Source organism: Alosa pseudoharengus, unplaced genomic scaffold (assembly GCF_046254945.1).
Source record: "Alosa pseudoharengus isolate Yale_2024_CS ecotype anadromous, Long Island Sound unplaced genomic scaffold, YU_APseudo_1.1 YU_APseudo_1.1_scf_1, whole genome shotgun sequence".
Taxonomy (NCBI): Eukaryota; Metazoa; Chordata; class Actinopteri; order Clupeiformes; family Clupeidae; genus Alosa; species Alosa pseudoharengus.
In genome coordinates this window covers 54,282,373-54,302,372 of record NW_027468564.1, presented here as the reverse complement: position 1 = coordinate 54,302,372, position 20,000 = coordinate 54,282,373, and the positions used below count along the sequence as shown (strand labels likewise).

General features: G+C 45.1%; 3 protein-coding genes across 3 annotated transcripts in view; 2 read left to right on the top strand and 1 right to left on the bottom strand.

The window, feature by feature from the left end:
- Positions 1 to 6,855, bottom strand: part of glis2a (GLIS family zinc finger 2a) — a 31,281-nt gene extending 24,426 nt beyond the window's left edge. The window contains exon 1 of the mRNA XM_076293161.1: positions 6,232 to 6,855. The gene's annotated coding sequence lies outside the window, so the exon portion shown is untranslated. The remainder of the gene's footprint in view (positions 1 to 6,231) is intronic.
- A 1,695-nt stretch (positions 6,856 to 8,550) lies between these two features.
- LOC143133402 (transcription factor AP-4-like) lies at positions 8,551 to 17,370 on the top strand. Its single transcript, XM_076293169.1, has 7 exons — positions 8,551 to 8,881; positions 10,531 to 10,696; positions 12,154 to 12,252; positions 12,553 to 12,723; positions 13,684 to 13,854; positions 14,503 to 14,652; positions 14,858 to 17,370. Exons 1-7 carry the CDS (start codon positions 8,787 to 8,789, stop codon positions 15,011 to 15,013), a joined length of 1,008 nt encoding a protein of 335 aa, XP_076149284.1. The 5' UTR covers positions 8,551 to 8,786; the 3' UTR covers positions 15,014 to 17,370.
- Positions 17,371 to 18,611: 1,241 nt separating this feature from the next.
- The window catches only part of LOC143133340 (sarcalumenin), a 16,053-nt gene continuing 14,664 nt past the window's right edge, over positions 18,612 to 20,000 (top strand). The window contains exon 1 of the mRNA XM_076293122.1: positions 18,612 to 18,684. Coding sequence (XP_076149237.1) covers positions 18,627 to 18,684 — 58 coding nt within the window. The 5' untranslated portion in view covers positions 18,612 to 18,626. The remainder of the gene's footprint in view (positions 18,685 to 20,000) is intronic.

Sequence of the window (20,000 nt, the reverse complement as noted above, 5' to 3'; positions counted from 1 at the left end):
CACACACACGCACACACACACACACACACACACACACACACACACACACACACACACACACACACACACACACACACACACACACACACACACACCACAGCGCCACCACCGCGCCCACACGTGTAGTGATGCAATCCTCACCCTCCAGCCTGCAATCGCTGGGCCTGGCGTTTCTCAGAACACATGGGGAGAGAAAAAGACAGACAGAGAGAGGGAGAGAGAGAAAGAGGGAGCGAGAGAGGGAGAGAGAGAGAAAGAGAGGGAGGGACAGAGAGAAAGAGAGAGGGAGAGAGAGAAACACATGGGGAGACAGCGGGAGGAGGGGAGGAAAGGATAAATGGAAAAAGGACAGGAAACAGCCTTTCTTTCTTTTTTTACTTTTCTGGTGTGCCGTTGCTGGACATGCGAATGGCCATGTAGCAAAGTGACTTTTTTTTTTTTTTTTTGCACGTCAAAAAAGTGTCTGACTGACGCGCTGACTTGTTGCTCTCTGAGACGGGGCGAGCAGAGCAGAGAGCCCTTGGGTTCCGCTCAGCGCGGCTGGATTAGCCCTCCTCTGGCCAGATGTGTGAGTGTGTGTGTGTGTGTGGGGGGGGGGGGGGGGTATCTGTGAAGCTCTGGAGCTGATGACACTGGCAGTGACTAATTGGTAGAATCTGCTGCGACACACTGAGGAATGTGTTGTGGTGAGGGGGTTTGGATGACAGAGATGGAGGGAGGGAGAGAGAGAGTATGAGAGAGAGAATGAGGGAGAGAGAGAGAGAGAATGAGGGAGAGAGAGAGAAAGGGGGGAGGAGAAAGAGAGCCCTGAGAGCTGAATCCTTTCAGATGCTGTTGGCTGTGGATCAGCAGAAGAAATTAACCCTTCACAAGAATGACTCATTTCACTGTTTCTCTCTCTTTCTCTCTCTCTCTTTCTTTCTTTCTTTCTTTCTATCTGTATCTTCTTTTCACTCTTTCATTAAGTTCAGTATCAGTCCCTGGACAGACTATTTTCCACTCCCTCAAGCTGCAGGTATGTAAACACAGAGTTGAAAAAGACTGACAGGGAGAACCAGGCAGAGAGGTGGAGAGGTAGAGAGAAAGAGGGAGGAAGAGAGAAAGAGAGATGGAGTGAGTAGAGGACAGAAGCTACCTGCACTGCTCTGTTCCATCAGTGCCCGCTGACAAGAGGACAGCGAGCTTAGTGTGGCACTGCCATCTGCAATAGCCACATCCCACATCACATGCCTGGCACCAGGTACCAATGTGGAAAATAACACACGCTTCAATATATACCGACACACACGCATACACAAGTTTAAAATGTGCATAATATACACACACATTTACACAAGTACACACACATAAATGCACATACACACACATGTACCGACCCTCTCAATCAGCCTTGACACATGTTTGTCTCACATCATCTCCTATGGAGGGGAGAACTGGACGATGTTTTGGAGTCGATGATTTGCTACTAAAAGAGTCATCCACATCATCATACATTTACAAACACACACACACACACACACACACACACACACACACACACACGCACTCGCCGACTCACAACACAACAGGCCGACTGACACGACTGAAGCGGGAAACAGGAAGAGGGCCGAACTCGAAAACAGCAGAGAGCAATTAGGACCAGGAGGTGACGCGATGAGAAACAAGCGGCCCCCACCAGGGACGGCTTCACTCGCACTCGCGTGCGTGTGTGTATGTGTGTGTGTGTGTATGCGTGTGTGCATGTGTGTGTATGTGTGTGTATGTGTGTGTGTGTGTATGCGTGTGTGCATGTGTGTGTGTGTGTATGTGTGTGTGTGTGTGTGCGTGTGTGCATGTGTGTGCATGTGTGTGTGTGTGTTGGACTTGTTTTCGTGAGGGAGGGCCACCCTCTCTGTCAAAAGTGCTACTGAGGTCTTCCAACACTGGGTGGGGCCCGCTCAGCATAACCTGCTTTTACCAAACGGCGTTTCTCTTTTTCCTGTAAAAAAATCTTTTTTTTTCTCTCCGTTCCTACATTTCTTTCTTTCTTTGTATTGTGTTTGCCCAAACATTTTTTTCTTTACCCGCGTCTGTTCTCCATCTGAAGACTGGAACTCTCAATGTTGGGAGTCGGGCAGCGAGAGAAATAAGATGGAGAAGCAAAGGGGTCCAGAGAAATAAGAAAAAGAGATAGAGAGAGAAAGAGAGAGAGAAACAGAAAGAGAGAGAGAGAGAGAGAGAGAGAGAGAGAGAGAGAGAGAGAGAGAGAGAGAGAGGGGCCAACCATTCCTTAGGAATTAACTTCCACACACCCCAAACCCACAGACAGCATATGACACTTATCAGCACTTCAGCACTTTCTCTCTCTTTTGCTCTACTTTCTATCTCTCTTCTCTCTCTCTCTCTCATTCTTTCTCTCCCCACATCCCTCTCTATCCCTCACCTCCGCCACCAGGACCCGGCGCGCTCACATTCCTTGCCGCGGCGCAGCAGATTCACCCAATTTGTTTCCACTGCACTATTGTGTGTACACATGAAGGGCGGCATTGTGGGCCGCGCCAGTAAATAATAACAAGAAGCAGCTGGTGCAACAAGGAGGAGAGAGAGAAGGGGGGAGCACAGAGAAAAATGAAGAATACAGACAGAGGGAGGTGGGAAAGAGAGAGAGAAGAGAGATACAGAGAGAGAGAGAGAGAGAGAGAGAGAGAGAGAGAGAGAGAACATTTAGTGAGTAGGTGAGGAATATAGAGAGGTAGAGGTGAATGAGAACGAGATAAGAAGAGAGAGGTTGAAAAAGGAAGAATGAAAGGAAGAATGAAAAAAGAAAGAGAAGAGGAGTTTGAGTAAGTGAGTGAATGAGTAAGAAATATAGTCAGAGGGAGGTGGAGGAGAGAGAGATGAAGAGAGAACGAAAGAAAGAAAAAGAGAAGTTAGGGAGTGAGTAAGCAAGCGAGTGAATAAGCAAGCAAACGAGCAGGCGAGTGAGTGCGTGAGAGTGTGTGAGCGTGACAGAGTGAGCGAGTTTGGAAAAATGGCGAGAGGGAGGTGGAGAGAGCGGTTAGGGCCGGGGAAGGAGGGGGTTTGAGTGGGAGGGAGATAGAGAGAAGGAACGTGAAAAATCCACATGGGAAGAATGCCGATAGAGTGGTTAAAACAAGAGGAGTGAACCAGGGGAGGCGAAAAGGTGAGACAGGAGGAACGCTGAACGCTCTCTGGTGGCGAGGCGAGAGCCTGTTTTGGATAAAGAGCGAAGGAAATGAGGAAGAACGGCAGAAAAGAGAGAGGAATAAAGAGGTAGAAAGAGAAAGAAAAAGGTGCACCCTGGCCTTGGAGAGAAAGGCATTAGCACTAGTGATCCTAAGCTGATCTGACAATGCAGACTTGAGCTCCCTCCATTTGATTGCATTGCAGCTTGACATCTCTCCTCCTCAAAGGAGCTGTCGCTCTCCCCTCTCCTCTCCTCTCCTCTCCGCTCCTCTTCTCTCCCAGTATCCTGTTTTTCTTTCTAACTGCCTGTATTTTCCAACCCTTCTCTCTCCCTCCTGCATTTTCAACTTGGTGGATTGTCTCGAGGCCCCAACACAGACACACACACGCACACACACACGCACTCTCTCTCTCTCTCCCTTTCTCTCCCTCTGTCTCTCCCTCTCTTCACCCTTTTCTGAGAACAGAAGGAAAAAAAGTGATATGCATGCGTGTGGGTGTGGGTGTGGTGGTGGTGGTGGTTGGGGGAGGGGGGCATGGAATTCCGTCTGTGTTTGTTTTGGAAATGAATACACAGACACGTGACCCTCTGGAGAGAGAGCAAAGAAGGCAAAAAGAAAAAAGAGAGAGAGACAGAGAGAGAGAGGGAGAAAAAACAGAGAAAGAAGAACAGAAAAGGAATAAGAGACAGAGAACTGTGGAAGAGTTCTGTATCGAGCGTGTATGTATCCATGTGTGCGTGTGTGTGTGTGTGTGTGTGTGTGTGCGTGTGTGTGTGTGTGTGTGTCTGTTTACAGGTGCGGAGCCATTCACTCATGTGTAAGTGACCTGGGGAGGTCCTCCTAACACAGCTCAAGCGCAACGTGTCAGCAAATGGAACGCGCAATAACACCACCAGTGCGGGCCCCCCCAGCGAGAGCGCCTTGAATGAGACATTCCATTTGGGGGGGGGGGGGGGGCAGCAGCAGCAGTGGTGGCGGCGGTGGTGGTGGTGGAAGGGGGCTAGCAGGGAGGCGGTTGTTAGCGGTTAGTGTTTAACAGGAGAAAAATGCCTGGTTTGGGGCCGAGCTGGCGAGAGGAGGGGCCCCAGCTCTCCTTTCACATGGCTCCATGCTTTTCCCCACTCGGGGAGCGTTTATGAAACCACCGAACCCGGTGAACTCCCTAACGCAAGCCACAGGGTTGCAGACACTACGCTGGAACAAAGCCTGTGGCGCTTTTCCTTTTTTTCCACCCCCACCGACTCTGTAACTTTCCTCCGCTGAAAATTCACCTACATCATGTGCTCGGAGGCCTATAGTGCAGCAAGAAATAAATGGCCACATATACACGACTGCATTGCTAAAATGCAGCACATTTCTAAATTGGGAGTGTTGGATTATTGACAGAGTCCAAGTTTGGGCTGTGAAAATGCAGAAATGTCTATGGTGACTTTTGTCCATGATGAGACACAGGATGAAAAGATGACATGAAAAGAGGGGTTTGGAGGAGTTCCCAGACAGGTGTCCTTCAAACTGCAGCCCCTTATGGCAGTTCCCATCAAAGGCTTCCTGAGCCCGCGAGCTCGCCCCTCACGTCATCAAAGCGTAGCGTCTCTCTTTTCAGCCTGCCTGCCCGTCTGTCTGCCTTTGCTCCCTCTGTCCACGGATATTGTCTTGGTTTCTCAGCATTACAGTGATGTTACATCATGCTCCCCTTAAAGTGTTTGGCCTGAAGAGGTGTAAGGGAAAAAACACATTCTCTCTCCCATGCTCTGTCTCTCTCTCTCTCTCTCTCTCTCTCTCTCTCTCTCTCTCTCTCTTTACTGTCATATCTGTCAGGCTATGTCTCTCTCCCTGTGGAATGAGTGATCTGGTGCAGTCAACATTACCACAGAAACTTTACTTGTGTCATCCCCAGAAGCTGTCCAAAACAACAGTAGGCTCTTTAGGAAGGAAAATCAGAAACAAAAACATATTTGTTGGTGTCCAACCATGAAGCGATGGAGATTACACCATCCATATATTTGTTAGTGGCATTCTTTCTCTGAAAATATTATAAGCGAGGACGTATGTGCAATTATGTGGACACATGTTGACCACAGTGGCCTTCTCCAGCACCAAGATAGTTGGGGCCTTTGTGAGCTCAAGAAGACCTCAATTGCTGAAATGCCTCCACACAGTTTCAGACTTTGGCCTTCAAAAAATATATATTAGGAGCTGTTGTGAGCGCTGGCCATCATATGACCATTTCCTTCATAGCCTCTCCTTAACCTCTCACTTCTGCTTAGGGGTCAATGGAGTCAACAAGTCATAGAAAGCCTGACCTTAGGATATGACACATACAGGACCACTGCTCCAATGTGTGGATAACCCTTAGCATGGCCTGATTAAGTATGGCAATAACCTTATAGAATTGTTGCTCCCATCCAATGAACTGTCAATCAAGGACAGGCTTGATTTATGCTTTGGTGAACGACAAACATAAAAGTTCAAACCAATGTCAAGTCAACACACTTATTGTCATTTTAGCTTGTTATCAGACAGTAGTAAATTATAAGGAATATGAACATTTGAGGACCATCACTTCTGAACCCGTCCATGGCCGTGTGAGTACCTACCTTGACATGTTACCTAATACTGGGTGACATGATTTGGAAACATGACAACTATCACTGAAGTAGCATGTACTAATCCCTGTAGAGTATATTTGCCCAATTCTGCATTGTGGTGGCTCGACTTCTAACGATTAAACCGACCGGGACCGCGCATGTTGATCTTCCGAAAAGCCAGCGAGCAAGGGTGAGGGCGGGGGCGGCAATGACCAACAGCATTAGTTCAGTACAGAGACACAGTCCACCAAGCATCGTTTGTTGTCCCTCACGACACAAAAAACTGGGTCAGACCATGCCACCCGAAATACCAAATGCATCGCATCCACACAGCATTTCCCTAATCCAGCCGGTTGAAAACCTGCAAACAGCCTTAATGGTGACACCACACGCACACAAACTGTTTTGCCTTCTTTCCTAGGCAAAGATACAATGAGGTGCTTATAATGGTTTACCTTTAAGGAAGGCCAGTTTTCCCGGAACGTGACGGTGGGGTCTTCTCTCCTCCTCTGGCTAGTAGGCTATTCGCTCTGTCGCTCGTCTATCACTTCAAAAGAAACACTAGACGTCTCTGTCTGTTCACGTAATGTCCCAAGCGACAAAGAAGACGATACTGTTTTAAGTATCCAGATCAGCTGGCGAATGCCTTTGTCAAAACATACCAAAAAATCATGAGCACCGAAAAAAATGTAGAAGCCTACTTTCTCTATGCTCTAAAACTGTATCGGTTCCTGACGCAGCCCATAAAGTAAATCTTCTGGGCATAGGAAAACGTCTTACAGGCTATTTTAACTTGACGATTCAGAGACACGAAAACATGTCTAGTCAAGAGTCTAATAATAACGAAACGAAAACGAAAAAATGCGTTAAATATGTTACAATATCTCGCTCAAATAGACGGTAAAATAGTGGAATCGCTTAATAACGACGCCGGTCAAGTGTGTAAAAGATTGGTCATCTTCACAAAAACGCCATTCCAAATTGGTGCGCGGAGTCAGTGTGTGCCTTTGAGCGTCGTTTCCAGATGTCTCACGAGTACAGCGGTGCAGAGCTTTTTCATTTGCCCCCCTCCCTCTCCTTCTCACTCTCTGGCCCTCGCCCGCTTGGAGACGTAAGCGGCGCGGTGGTTTCCGTGCGACAGTGTGTGTGCAGACTTCAACGTTGGCCACTCTGCCCGCGGGCTCAGCGCATGCCTGCTCCGCCTATATCCACCATGAGCTGTCCCCAGCATTTTTCTCAAAGGTGGATTCTGTCTCGCTCCTGTTGTTCCCAAGAGAGAAAGAGAGAGAAAGGGGAGAAGGGATTTCACCGTGCTGGTCCTGATCAAAGACATAGGCCTACCTGAATGCCCAGAAGGTGGTCTGTAGCCTCAGTTGGGAATTAGGACTTATCGAGGAAAGAGCACTGGGAATCGAGAGGTATCCCACTGTGTTACATTGGGCAGAAGAGATGGAAACACCCAATTCTTAATAACCTGGTCCCTGTATTTTTTACAATTATTGTAGCCAGTGTAGGCCCAATCATTTGCATGCACTGATGATTGTAAACATGCACAGTTGTTGATGAGGTATCATTATTGGTATCGTCATTATTATTATTTTGCAAGGAGTAGGCTAGTAAGGTTAGTCATAGTAGCAGCAGTAACGGGCTAAAAACAGTAGGGGGGCTATAGGCTAAGTGTTGCTTAATCTTGGGTGGCTTGACATATGCAACTTAAGGCAACACATTTGAAGAATGGGGATTTATGCCCCTTGGCATCAATATTTAACGCCATTGGTGTTGACTGGCTTACATGGTGCACTATCAGTCGTTCGGCGCACATCATCAGTGACTTCATTCTCCATATTATAAGTCAGTGTAGCATCAAACTGAGTTTGAAATCATTATTTTAATGTGAAAAAACACCATTGTGTTGCCTTGAACTTATTTATCAAGTTCCCAACACAGACAGGGTGGTAAATATCCACGACACGTAGCCTACAACAGCATGCAGTAAACTGATCCACTGTGGCCTCAACCACACAGACAGAGAAGCAAAGCGCACCATCTTGTGGTCGAAGAAGGATACAACGTTTCATCCTTGAGATAAGAAAAAATAATAAAACCATTCAAATGTATTTGTTCTTCACGTTGTTTTCAAAATGCAGAATCCTTACATTTACAGAAGAAGTTTGTCTAAAGGAAAAACCGAAGATAAATAGATTAATGTTATTTCGTCATATTGTAGCTACCAGGTGTAGGCTAGGCCTACACAATAATGAATAACTAGGCTATTATGCTGTTTCATCAGTTGAAAATAGGCTACAAGAATTATAGTGGGACCGTTCCTGTAATTAGGGCCTATTTTTCATGTCTGTAAACTCCAAAGAGAAGCGATAGCTTACCTCACAAAATGCTATAATAACAAAGTTATACATTTTAGCCTACATTAAATGTCTGAAAATTGCAGGCTACAAATGTATGCATTTTGCTGGCAGTTTAAATCAGATATAGCTACATAAAAATCTTCAACAAATTTAAACTGAAATGAACGTAGCCTATAGGCATATAACTTCTCACTTTTTACGTTTACAATAAAATCGTTTCAAGTAGCTGCATTCTGTTCCGCTGCCCTTTTATTCTGCTAGTTTTCCAGTAGTTCAAGTTTGTACGCTGCTCCCCCTCCCTCCCTTACTACCGTGTTTAAATAGTCCTTTGTTTACATGGAGCCTACTATGCGGAAGGAGGCTCTTGGTCGCTCCGTGATTCCAACCAGCTGTTTCCCGCCTTGAGAGACATCCGATCAGCTGCAGCTACACACTCTCATGCGGACTGCAGAAGGGGAGGGAGAGAAGCGCTACACACGGAAACCCCACCAGCTGAATGTAAAGTGGCAATATACAACCGCGAACAAATTACAGGCTGTAAATTATTATGCGCATACTAGTCGATTAGGCGCATCATATATTCTGCAAAGTGAAGAAAACAAGTTGAAATAAGGGGGGAAAAAATCAAAGGCTCAGAAACGGTGATGAAAAACATGGAGTATTTCATGGTACCAGCTGAGAAGGTGTCTTTGCAACAATTTAGGAAATCGGAGAAAGAAGTCATCGGGGGTCTTTGTAGGTGTGTATTGTTCAATTTGTATTTTCTCATCAATAGGAACCTGCTCAATTAAATATATATCTGCCTACCAACAGACCGATGCAGTAGGCTAAGAGTTGCATGAGTCTTGTAACGTTAATGTTCAATTGCGATAACAATAGAAACACTAAGTGTAAAGATAAGCTTGCTTACCGCTAACCACGCGTAATACTAATTGTGTTTAGGCATGACTAGTATATATTAAAATAGATACCAATGGTAAGATATGTAAAATTAACGCTTATAAATACATAATAGCGTTGCATGTCTGTGGCAAACACTAACCACGTGGTAGTGCGAATACGACGCTTATGTTGATGTGTAGCTAGTACGTTAAGTTACTCACTGATTTATGACTAGTTTATTTATACGTTTGTAGTTACTCTCCTCTACATTTACTACTGCTCATCAGTGATTTGTTTGCTTACGCAGCCATTCATATCTAACTCGCAGTATTGAAATGTTTTCGTCTGTTATTTGCATCGTGACGACCATGCTCTTGTGCTTTCAGACTACGCAGCCATGGCTGTGGCGTGCGCTGAAATGTTGTGGTGTTCGTGTTAGCAAATTAAGAGGCCACTTGTGTGATTTCTTGTACTTAGCCAACACTGAATGATATGGGAATATACGGAGAGTTTCTTTCTCTTTAATTGTTAAGATAATGTGTTCTTTTTTAACCTACATTTGGAGTACATTCGATTATTACGCAGCTCTGGTGGCTAGTTCTTGAGCTAGCTAGCCGTACTATTTCAACCACGCTGCCTTGAGCGCATTGGCGGAAACAAGATGTATTGTTCTCGGACCAGATGGGAAGCACTCGATCCAAATGTCTTTCGTTTGGAGTGAAATGCTAAATACCTATTGGTGTCGGGAACCCCGTCAAATTTGCCTTACTGTTTCGAGAGATTTTAATTATTTCCGTTATTTCAAGACCGTATGTGTCCTTGAACTGAAATTCAGAATGGCGTTGATAATGATTTGATGTCTGCTCCGCGGAAGGATTTCTTGCCTTCGTGAAAAGGCAGTAAGACCTGAGTCATTCGGTTGAATGACGAAGGGAATTTTGGGACTTGTAGGACATTATTCACAGCGATTCTAGCTCTGTAGTTACATAATGTAGGTCACCTTATGATCGAGATACAGTACATGCCACTAAATTTGTTTAATTTCGATGCAGTATAAAAACAAGTCCAAATAAAAAAATTAATAAAGATATATACACGAATTGTTATTATTATGATTATTGTTATTATTACACAGTTACATAGCACTGCCCATCAAAAAGTTTGTAAAATTATTATTTTTCCTCAGGAAAAGGTAACTTCTACATGCCTAATTATGTTGTCAAGTCACTTTATTTTTTATAGCAGGTTTATGTTTGGGCTGTCATTTACAAACAAGACTTGTCCCAAAGAGCTTAACAGTAGATGAAAATAGATTAACAATACAACATATATAAAAGGAATTACAAGTTCAAATAAATGAGTAACAAGGAGATACAAATATGTTAGCAGAATATGCAGAATATAAAAAGGTAAACATAAAATTGAATCCAATGATCTAATCAATGTTGTCTGATCTGTAGTTGCTGTGTTTTGGCTAATTAAGTGTTTGGTCGCTCTTTCTTTTAGTTTGGCCAATATTCCATTGACACCGGAGTCAGCGCGCGACCAGGAACGTCGCATTCGCAGGGAAATTGCCAACAGCAACGAAAGGCGCCGAATGCAGAGCATCAACGCTGGCTTTCAGTCCCTGAAGACACTCATCCCACATAGTGACGGGGAGAAGCTAAGCAAGGTGACTATATGCTCTATGCTCCACACTGCTCACCAGCTCCAGCAGTACCAACCAAATCACCAGAGTTCCACTCACATAACACTTTTCTCTTATGATGACACTGAGCTTCCCTTATTACAGTCTTTTCTAGATGTACTGTAAATCAAAGTGGTTCAAATGTCATCAAATTATGTTTCTTTGCTGATGTGTCCCGAAAAACATAAATCACATTTCAAAACATTACACTTAATAAACACATTGTTTATACATTGGGAGCATTGTTTTTAAACAAGCCAAACATGTTACATGGGATCGTCAAACACTGAAATTGAGGAACTACTGAAAAAGTATTCTTACCTACAGGATATTTATTTGTGCTACTAACTTTGTCCACCTGGTGGTGCTGTTTTGGAGTTTGGGACTGATTAGGTATTTTAAATCAAAGTAGCCTAACTGCTGTGGTCTTTCAAGGAGCCAGGCTCTACACTTCTCAATCATTTTATAACATTCCCTGAGATGCTTTTGTAGTGTGCAAGTTTTTTAGTGTGCAAAACTGCCTTGGCTTGTTTTTTTTCTCACAATGTTCTAGCATGCTCTGATAATTTGTTTTGTTTTTATTTTGATATTAAATTGTACATGTGTGGGGGTGCTGTGGCGCAACAGGCTACAGCGCCTGTACCATGTACCCAAGTGCCCACGGGGACCCAGGTTCGAATCCGACCTGCGGTCATGTCCCGATCCCACCCTATCTCTCTCTCTCCCACTGTCTCACTCCCACTTCCTGTCAATCTTCACTTCACAGAATAAAGGCAAAAAACCCCCCAAAAAAAAATTGTACATGTGTAATTGGCTTCGCTCTGGTTAGCCAACATTTTTAGGCATCTTTCTGGTGCATTGCTATATTGCTAACAGGGGAGGACGCATAATAAATCACGTGTTCAACCTCACAACCGTTTTGCTATTGTTTCCGGATATCAGCAGTACGCACCAGTATTCAACAGGCTCCGAGATTTTTTTTTAAATAATAATTTATTTATTTCTTTGTTTGGTGGGTGTATGTGAGGCATCCTATCAGCTGCCCTATCAGCAACTCATCTAAGTCATTTACAGATGAACAACACGAACGATAGGTTAAAAGAAAATGAAACATCTGTTTACATCGATTTCATCAGACTGGGACCAGTTTTCAAAAAGAATGTATCTTTGCTTGCGTGAACAACAGAGCGTTCAATGCATCACTGTTTAAGTTTAATCAAGCACTGCACAACATTTTGCCTGGTTTTAACTTTCCCATTTCTCATTAGTCCCATGCTCTATGGCCATTACAGGCAGGGAAGGGAACACTTCAATTTGAAGAGCCATATACATCCCCTCGTCACATAGACATGAGGGGTTCCTGTGGCATGACCCCCTTAATCCGAGTGCTTATCTGCTTGGATACTTAGCATTTGTTGTTTTTGTGTTTGCATGTGTCCCAGGCTGCCATACTTCAGCAGACTGCCGAGTACATCATCGCTCTGGAGCAGGAGAAGACTCAGCTCCTACAGCAGAACAACCAGCTCAAGCGCTTCATCCAGGTAACACACCCTGACACTGACCCTGACCCTGACACACCGCACACAAAGTTTTGGGCATGCTGAAGTGAGGCAATGCATTTTGCATTTCACTTTCTGTTTGTGATATTGGTGTGGAAATGATTCCTATATAAAATTGTCTGGAAATTTGTCAGTACGAATGTTGGTGTGTTAAAGGCGACGTATGTTCCGTAAAACAACTACGGTGAAGTTGTTCTTTTCCTGGTGGACACATCTCTGGCGTGTGTGCAGAACACCCCCCCCCCCCCCCCCTCACCATCTTTTCCTCCCGCCCTCTAACAGGAGTTCACCGGCTCCTCGCCGAAGAGGAGGCGCACGGAGGAGAAGGATGAAGGCATCGGCTCCCCGGACATCCTGGAGGAGGAGAAGCTGGAGGACCTGCGGCGAGAGCTGCTGGAGCTGCGTCAGCATCTGGAGAAGGAGCGCTCCGCCCGCGCACAGTTGGAGGAGCAGGTGAGCGACCCAGGCGCCTCACGGGGACTCGGGGGTGGGGGGGCTGTTACCTAAGGAACCGGAGGTCATGGGACATGGATGTCTAGATCCCTCCTCAACCTGTGTCCCCCAAAACTAGACCCCGTAAACTAGTGCTCCAAAACGCCTCAGAAAGTACCATGCCGTACTCGAAAAACATATCAATGCAATTAGTTCTCCTGGTTAATGCCTCAAACACATTGTGACCATAATTTAAAGTGCAAATTTAAAAGGAAATCCTCCATACTACTACAATTAGTGCTGACGAGAGAGAAAGAGAGAGAATGTTGTTCATGAGTTTACCCAAGCAAAGTAAATGGAGGTACAATGAGGCAAACTTTTCAAGGCCAACCAGCAGTTGGCAGATGCGAGGAAGGTTGCAGGGATGCGGCCGCAGGCCCCTAGTTTTGCTGAGGTGATGTAACTGTAGTAGCCGCTGGCACGGGAGGGTTGGTGACTGCACTGGGGAAGTCATTGCTCAAGGTCACCGGTTCAGTTCACCGGAGGACACTTGCACAGAGACAGGGATAGGATGAGGGCACACCCAGGGCCTCCGCTCTGACGCGCCATCATTTACCAGACAAAAACACTGTTCTGCAAGGTGCTTACCAGCAACATTGTATGACTCCATTCACTTTTATGGGAGAAGGATCTTTAGTCTTGGTGTGTATTACAATGGAGTGACTTTTTGCAACCATTTGTTATATATTTGGATGATTTTGTTGATGTGTTTAAAAATAAATGTACTATGTGTATGTGTAAACCATGCTGTAATATTAAACACATAGGGTAGACATTTTGTATTGGTATGCAGCAAAACAATTCTGGACATCCATGGCTTGCTCTGTCCAGTTGTTGTTGTTGTTGTTGTTTTTCCACCCCTCCTTGGTTAGTTGTAGCCCTACTCTGTGTTGACCTCTGATCTTGACGCTCCGCTCCTAGCTGCGCTCCCTGGACACCCAGCTGTACCCGGAGAAGCTGGCGGCGGTGGCCCAGCAGCAGGTGCAGGACCAGCACTCGCTCCTCCACACACAGACCCTGCTGCGCCTCCAGCAGCTGCAGCAGCAGCAGCAGCCGCCGCCCGACAGAGACAGCGCCCCCCGCAGCCCACAGGTGAGACACGCACGCACACCGCCACCATACAGTCCCCGATAGGTGTTAGGTGTCTGAAATGATACTTCATATTGTGGATGGGCTGACGTATTGAGACCGCTGTGTTGCTAAGGCTAGTTGTATGGTATTGCTGGTAGGGCTCTGTGAAACCTGTGCCAGGTGTCTCTGGAGTGGATGTTTTAACGGACTACTTTTGTGCATAATGTATCTTTATGATTGGCTGTTGATGATGAGCATTTCATTCATGTAGATGCTTTTTCAATGTAGGATGATAGGATTGAGACATTCTACAGTAATGTAGGGAAAGGGTTAAGTACCTGAATGAGTCCAGAGGGCCAGGACAGGAAGCGAGTGTTGCTAAGCTGCTTAAAGCGGCAAACAAGAGGAACTACTTTGAGGAACTACTGGAAGTGCTGCTTTTGATGTCAAACAAACACTGACGTGAGGCTAACGGATAGATTCCAGTGTATACATTTGTTCCCTCACGGCCATGGGAAGTTTGGAAAGTGCATTTGTGCTTATAAACAGCCCCTTGGTATGGAATGTGTAATACTTTCAATGTTTTAGGATAATCATCAGAAGAAATAAATATATCACAATTTAAAATATAATATAAAAATAATTTTGTGTTTGTGTGTGTTTTTTTAGGTGATGGCCACTCCCACCCCCCCTGCCCCTACCCACCATCCTACTGTCATAGTCCCCGCCCCCACACACTTTGCCACGGCGACCGTCAGTCCAAACCCCAGCAGCAACATCATGTCCACATCACGGCAAAACCTTGACACTATTGTTCAGGTGAGGTCCGTTTGGATTGATTTATGCTTTAGCGCTTTAATAAAGATGAAAGAATGTATCTTTATGGTAACACATTTAACAGTAATGAGGTGAGGGTCACATATCAAATGTACACAGGTGGGTGTGTGTGTGTGTGTGTGCGCATGTTTGTGGGTTTGCTGTAAGTGAGAACTTGTCTGACGCTTTCCTCTGTGTTGACCTCCAGGCCATCCAGCATATTGAGGGGACCCAGAGAGTGGGCGGAGTCGAGGAGGAGCAGCGGCGGGCAGTCATCGTCACCCCGCGCCGCGTCTCTATGGAAACCACGGGCTCGGACACGGCCTCTGACAGCGAGGGTGAAGGCAACTGCCCCATGACCTAATAGCTGTATGCGCCCTCACTACAGACACAGAATCAGTGAATGTATAACACTCACGGCAGCACTTCCAAACACACACACACACACACACACACACACACGCACGTACAGACGACATGCATACACTCTAACTCAGTTGGTGAACTAGATGTTTGGCTAAAGAACATTTGATTCTACCACACAATATACATACATGCATATACACACACACACACAGTAAAAGCTACCCCCCCTCCTCCATGATTTGAATGATGTTTGATGCAGCTGGACTCTGTAAGAGATGTGTGGATGTCACCCCCTCCTCCCTTCTCCCCCGTTGTTTTTCTCTGTTTGTTTTCTTTCCTTTGATGGCATAATCTCTCATCTCAGTGGCGGAGTGGAGTAGGGAGGAAGGGAGGGGGGCCGGAGGCCAGACCTAAGCGAGGTGACCAAAGACAAGCCATGTCCGCTCTTAGGGGGGGGCCAGTGTACAACCAACACGAGACGTGTCCTCCGCCTAAGCCCCGGTCCACTTCCTGTCGCGTGTCCTAGTGCTATAGCTAGCGTGCTCTTTGGCTACCGTTTTTCTGTGTTGCTTTGTCTCCCCCAGTGTCTCTGCACTAAAGTACACACATGTGATCCTTCTCTTTTTAGTATGTATGCATGTGCATTGGTGCTTTGGTGAATTTTCTTATTTTATTTTCTTATTTTTATTGTTTTATTTTCCCTTAAAAGAAGGAAGACGCAGATGAGGGTGTTTAGCTAAGCCTTCGCGGCCGTTTATCTATGCAGTCTACACCGCGTACTTAGACACTATTCAGATGCAATTACACTCAGAACGTTTAAACAAAAACACAGATCGCAAAAGCCTGTCTAACGGGGCTCGCCGTCAGCGCGCACTGTTTACCTTGTGGCCCACCTGGTGGGACGCACCAGCGCACCACCTAGCCAGTGGAATGTACCACCCTCTGGGCACCAGGACAACCCCTGCAGATGAGCTTTCCTCATCATGGCACCTTCCCTCAGTGGCCCCGAACCTGAAAGCACTAGATAAATAACAATAATAATAATAATAATAATAACACGGTTATGGTGGAAACGGTAAATACAAACAGGAGGGGTGGTTACATGGAGAGGAACAAACGGTAATCATGTGGTCTGCACGAAAACTTTTACGTAGACGTATTGAGCGACACAATCAGAACTGATGGGAAAACCACCCAGGTTGAGTGGTCCGTAGACCAGGAAGGTTAGATATAGGTTACGTGTCTGTACACTTGAAGAAGAAAATCTGTTTGGCTGCACCGTGCAGGCCTGTGACTCTACAGCACGGCCTGTTTTCAAGCTCTGCGAACAGCACTGAAGCTCATTCACAGAGTTCACCGCCTCGAGCACCTTTTGACTGGAACCTCCGATCCCAGCCTCCTCGAAGGCCAGAGTTTGGGTCCCCAGACCACAAATAGGAAATGGCAGCTGTTTGGAAATTAGGAGCTGGGTCCCATCGGTGTGTGATCGGTGGGAAGGGGGGGGTCGGGGTCAAGATTGAGATTATCCTTATTCTTATATGTCTCCAGCGTGTAGTTGTTGGCACTTGGACAAAGTTCTCTCCCGCTTTCTTGGTCATAGCATGTGAATAGGTGACTGCTAACGATCCCCATAGTCTAGGTAACATTTGTCCTCCACACTGACTCCGCATCTTATTTAGTTCAGATAACAGGAGTTTCGGTCATGTAAAGCTCACACATTAAGCTAGTGTTTCCTGTCTATTTGTTTTGGTTTCCTTTGCTTTCTTTTATTTTACTGTAGTCAGACTTTTAAAAGAAAAACTTGTCTTCTATGGTGTTGCTTCTGTAATTTTTCTCTGTCACCATTGAACAACCTTTCATCTCTATATACACCTGTACAGACAAAATTAACTGTATGTTTTTAAAAAAGAAAGAAAGAAAGAAAACCAGAATTGTACAGACCTGAAGTATGGGAAAATGAAAAATAAGGGTACATGTTACAGGCTAACATGAAGCACTTAACTGTCCTGTCACATAGAAATACACACACATTTCGAACTCCAAAACAGCCATTCCATTACATGTGTCTGAGTCCCATATTCCTAACCATTATCTTATTTTTCTTTTTTTGTCTTTTATTGAGTTCATGCGTCATCTGTCCTCGCATCTCCTTATTTGTCTGCGCATTATAGGCTGTGTTGTTGTTTTTGTTTGTTGTTTTTTGTTCCCTTTGCATTTGTTTGTAGAAGTGCTCTGTGTTTAAAAAAGCGGTTATATTTTTTTGCTCAGTAAGAGGGGTTATGAGAGGCCAGTGCCTTTTTTTTTTCTTTTCCAAATGATGAAAGAAAAATAATAAATTTTGTACTTTTTTTACAACCTTTTTGTCTGGTGATCTTTTTTCTTGTCGCGATAAAATGTAGTAATACAGTGTTGGTGGAGTTGTCACACAACAGACAGTGTGGTTTTAAGATTCACATTTATAACCATAAGCTGGTTGATTTTATAGATAGATAACAAAAAACTATTATCGACTGTAGAAAATTCCTTTTCTTGATCTAAGACCTATTGCGACATAAAACACCCTGGAGGCATACTGCTGCGATTTCCTGTCTTTCTCACATTTGAAGGCTGTGGGTCAAGAGCCTTCTCCACTTTTATAAATTTCTACATTTTATCACGGGGCCATTTCTTTGGCAAAGTAGACCTCATATTTCAGATGTATGGGGTGCCAATACTGCCTGGCTGTATTTCAGCCCTGGCAGTCGGACTCCTGCCTCAAGATTTATATCCAGTCGACAGCTTCTCCTAACAACACGCTGCAGGGGAAAACGCTGGTCAGAGACATTCCTTTGCCTCTTCATTCAAATCACAATTACATTTACTGATGGTGATCCTTAGTCTTCTCCTAAGACAATGGGCAAATGCCGTGTTAAACTTTAAGCCCATTTTGAGTCTCTTTATCCACTTTGAACTCCTAAAGTTTGTACCTAATTGTTTGTCCAATGAGGCCAAACATAGAATGTTTGATTTACACGTCTTTAGATCAAAGTGTTCAGATCATTTGAATATATTTACATAGCTTCATAACTGGGTTTCCATGGCTACTGTTAAAAAAAGAGTCACTCTGTGTGTCTCTCTGCTGACCTCCTTCATCCACCTTCTCCCACAGGAGCATGATTTTTTTTTTTTTATTATTACTTTATTTAAAATATAGTGCTTTCATTTACAATCCAATCATTATGACAGGTCTTCTACTGCACTGCTATTTAACATTTTTACATTTTGCCCTTCAAAAATAGACAATCACCAACAGAAACAAAACACAAAGAACATTACATTGACAGACAATCATGGACAGACATTACATTGACAGGAGCATGATTGAGTTTTTCCAGCATAAAATGGCTGACGTGTGCACCGTGGCCATGACGTGCAGTGCCACCTCTACTCTGTTTCTGCCTGCCACCCTTTCCCCCTCACCCCCTCCCTACTTCTCATCCCCCCCCCCCCAATAGCCCCGCCCACCAAACCACCCTCTGCTCTAGCCCCTCCCACCCGGACTTGGTCTGCCCTATGACCTTCCAGAGGTATATATAGCCTTGGTGAGGGTGGCAGGGTCCCCGGCAGTCAAAATGAAGGCTCTGCTCTCTGCCTGCTACGTGCTCTGTCTACTGGCGTGGGCCACTGCAGGTGAGTGCTGAGGACAGGGGCTGTACGAGCTCGGTCGCCCTGTAACGGTGATGAGGACAGGCCTCAGTGGCCCGTGTGTCAACGTCCACAGTGAGACGGTTAGGGTCAGCGTGCAACTCGTAGGAACTGCAAAAGACACAGGGTTTGATGCTGGAGTGCAGGTCTGTTAGCAACTGTTGGGAAAATTCCTGCGATAATTATGGTTTGCTTGAGAGAAGGTTCATTTTGAGGAGTCGGCAATAATGTTGATGATGTGCATGTTGTTGTGTTGGAGGTAAGACTTTTGCTGGGTCATGATTTTGTTCGTGTCAGAATGTAGTCTCATCATCTCAGTGTGTAGTCCTTTGAGTGAAGTCATTCCATCACTTCATCTGAGAAATGACATTTCATTTGCCCACACACTCTATGGATCTGTACTCATAGCCCACAATAGCATCAGTGGAAACTTCCGCTTCATCAGCTGTCTTTCGGGAGAGGTTTTCTGGATGTGGATTTGGTATAGTAATGTATGTTTAGAAATGTGTCCACTAAATCGATGGGTCAGTGTCTTTTTTCATAATCCACTCTTCCAGCTATATAGTCATTAAGTTTGCACAGTGTTTCTTTATCCCCCCTCTCTCTCCCTCCCTCTCTCTCTCTCTCTCTTCCTCTCTCTCTCTCTCTCTCTCTTTCTCTATCTCTCTTCCTCTCTCTCTCCCTCTCTCTCTCTCTCTCTTCCTCTCTCTCTCTTTCTCCCCCCTCTCACACTCACACACAGACGTAAGCACAATCGGTAAGAGGTGTCAGCTGTGCTGAAGCGTGACACCAGCTGATGGAAAGAGTGTGTGTTGAAAAGAGACGAGTCACACTCATGAGTTTGGATACATTAGGTAACACTTTACACCTAGCACATTCACACTGAGAGAGAGAGAGAGAGAGTTGGCAAGGTGCTATTGGACATTTTTGAACTTAACCAAGGAAGCTACAGCATGTTGATGTGCCTTGATGCAGATCCATTGTCAGTTCAAGATGATGATTGAAATGCAGATGATGTAATGGAACCATCCACAAAATTCTTGATCTGCTAAACCATTCAAAGCTACGGTCACTTACAATTACATTATTATAACAGGCAGGACCTGATTGTCAATAATTAATAATCTAACATTGATGAAACCCACCAAAAAGGCTTTGGTTCCACAACATGGGCTTTGTCTAATCAGATACACTGGCCTGTTCCACAGGATGTCAACTAATTGGTTCTGGATCTGTGTTCTGTCACTGGGCTGCAAGAGTGTTGTTTGATAGCAGCTGTAAGGGGACCAGGGTCATATCTC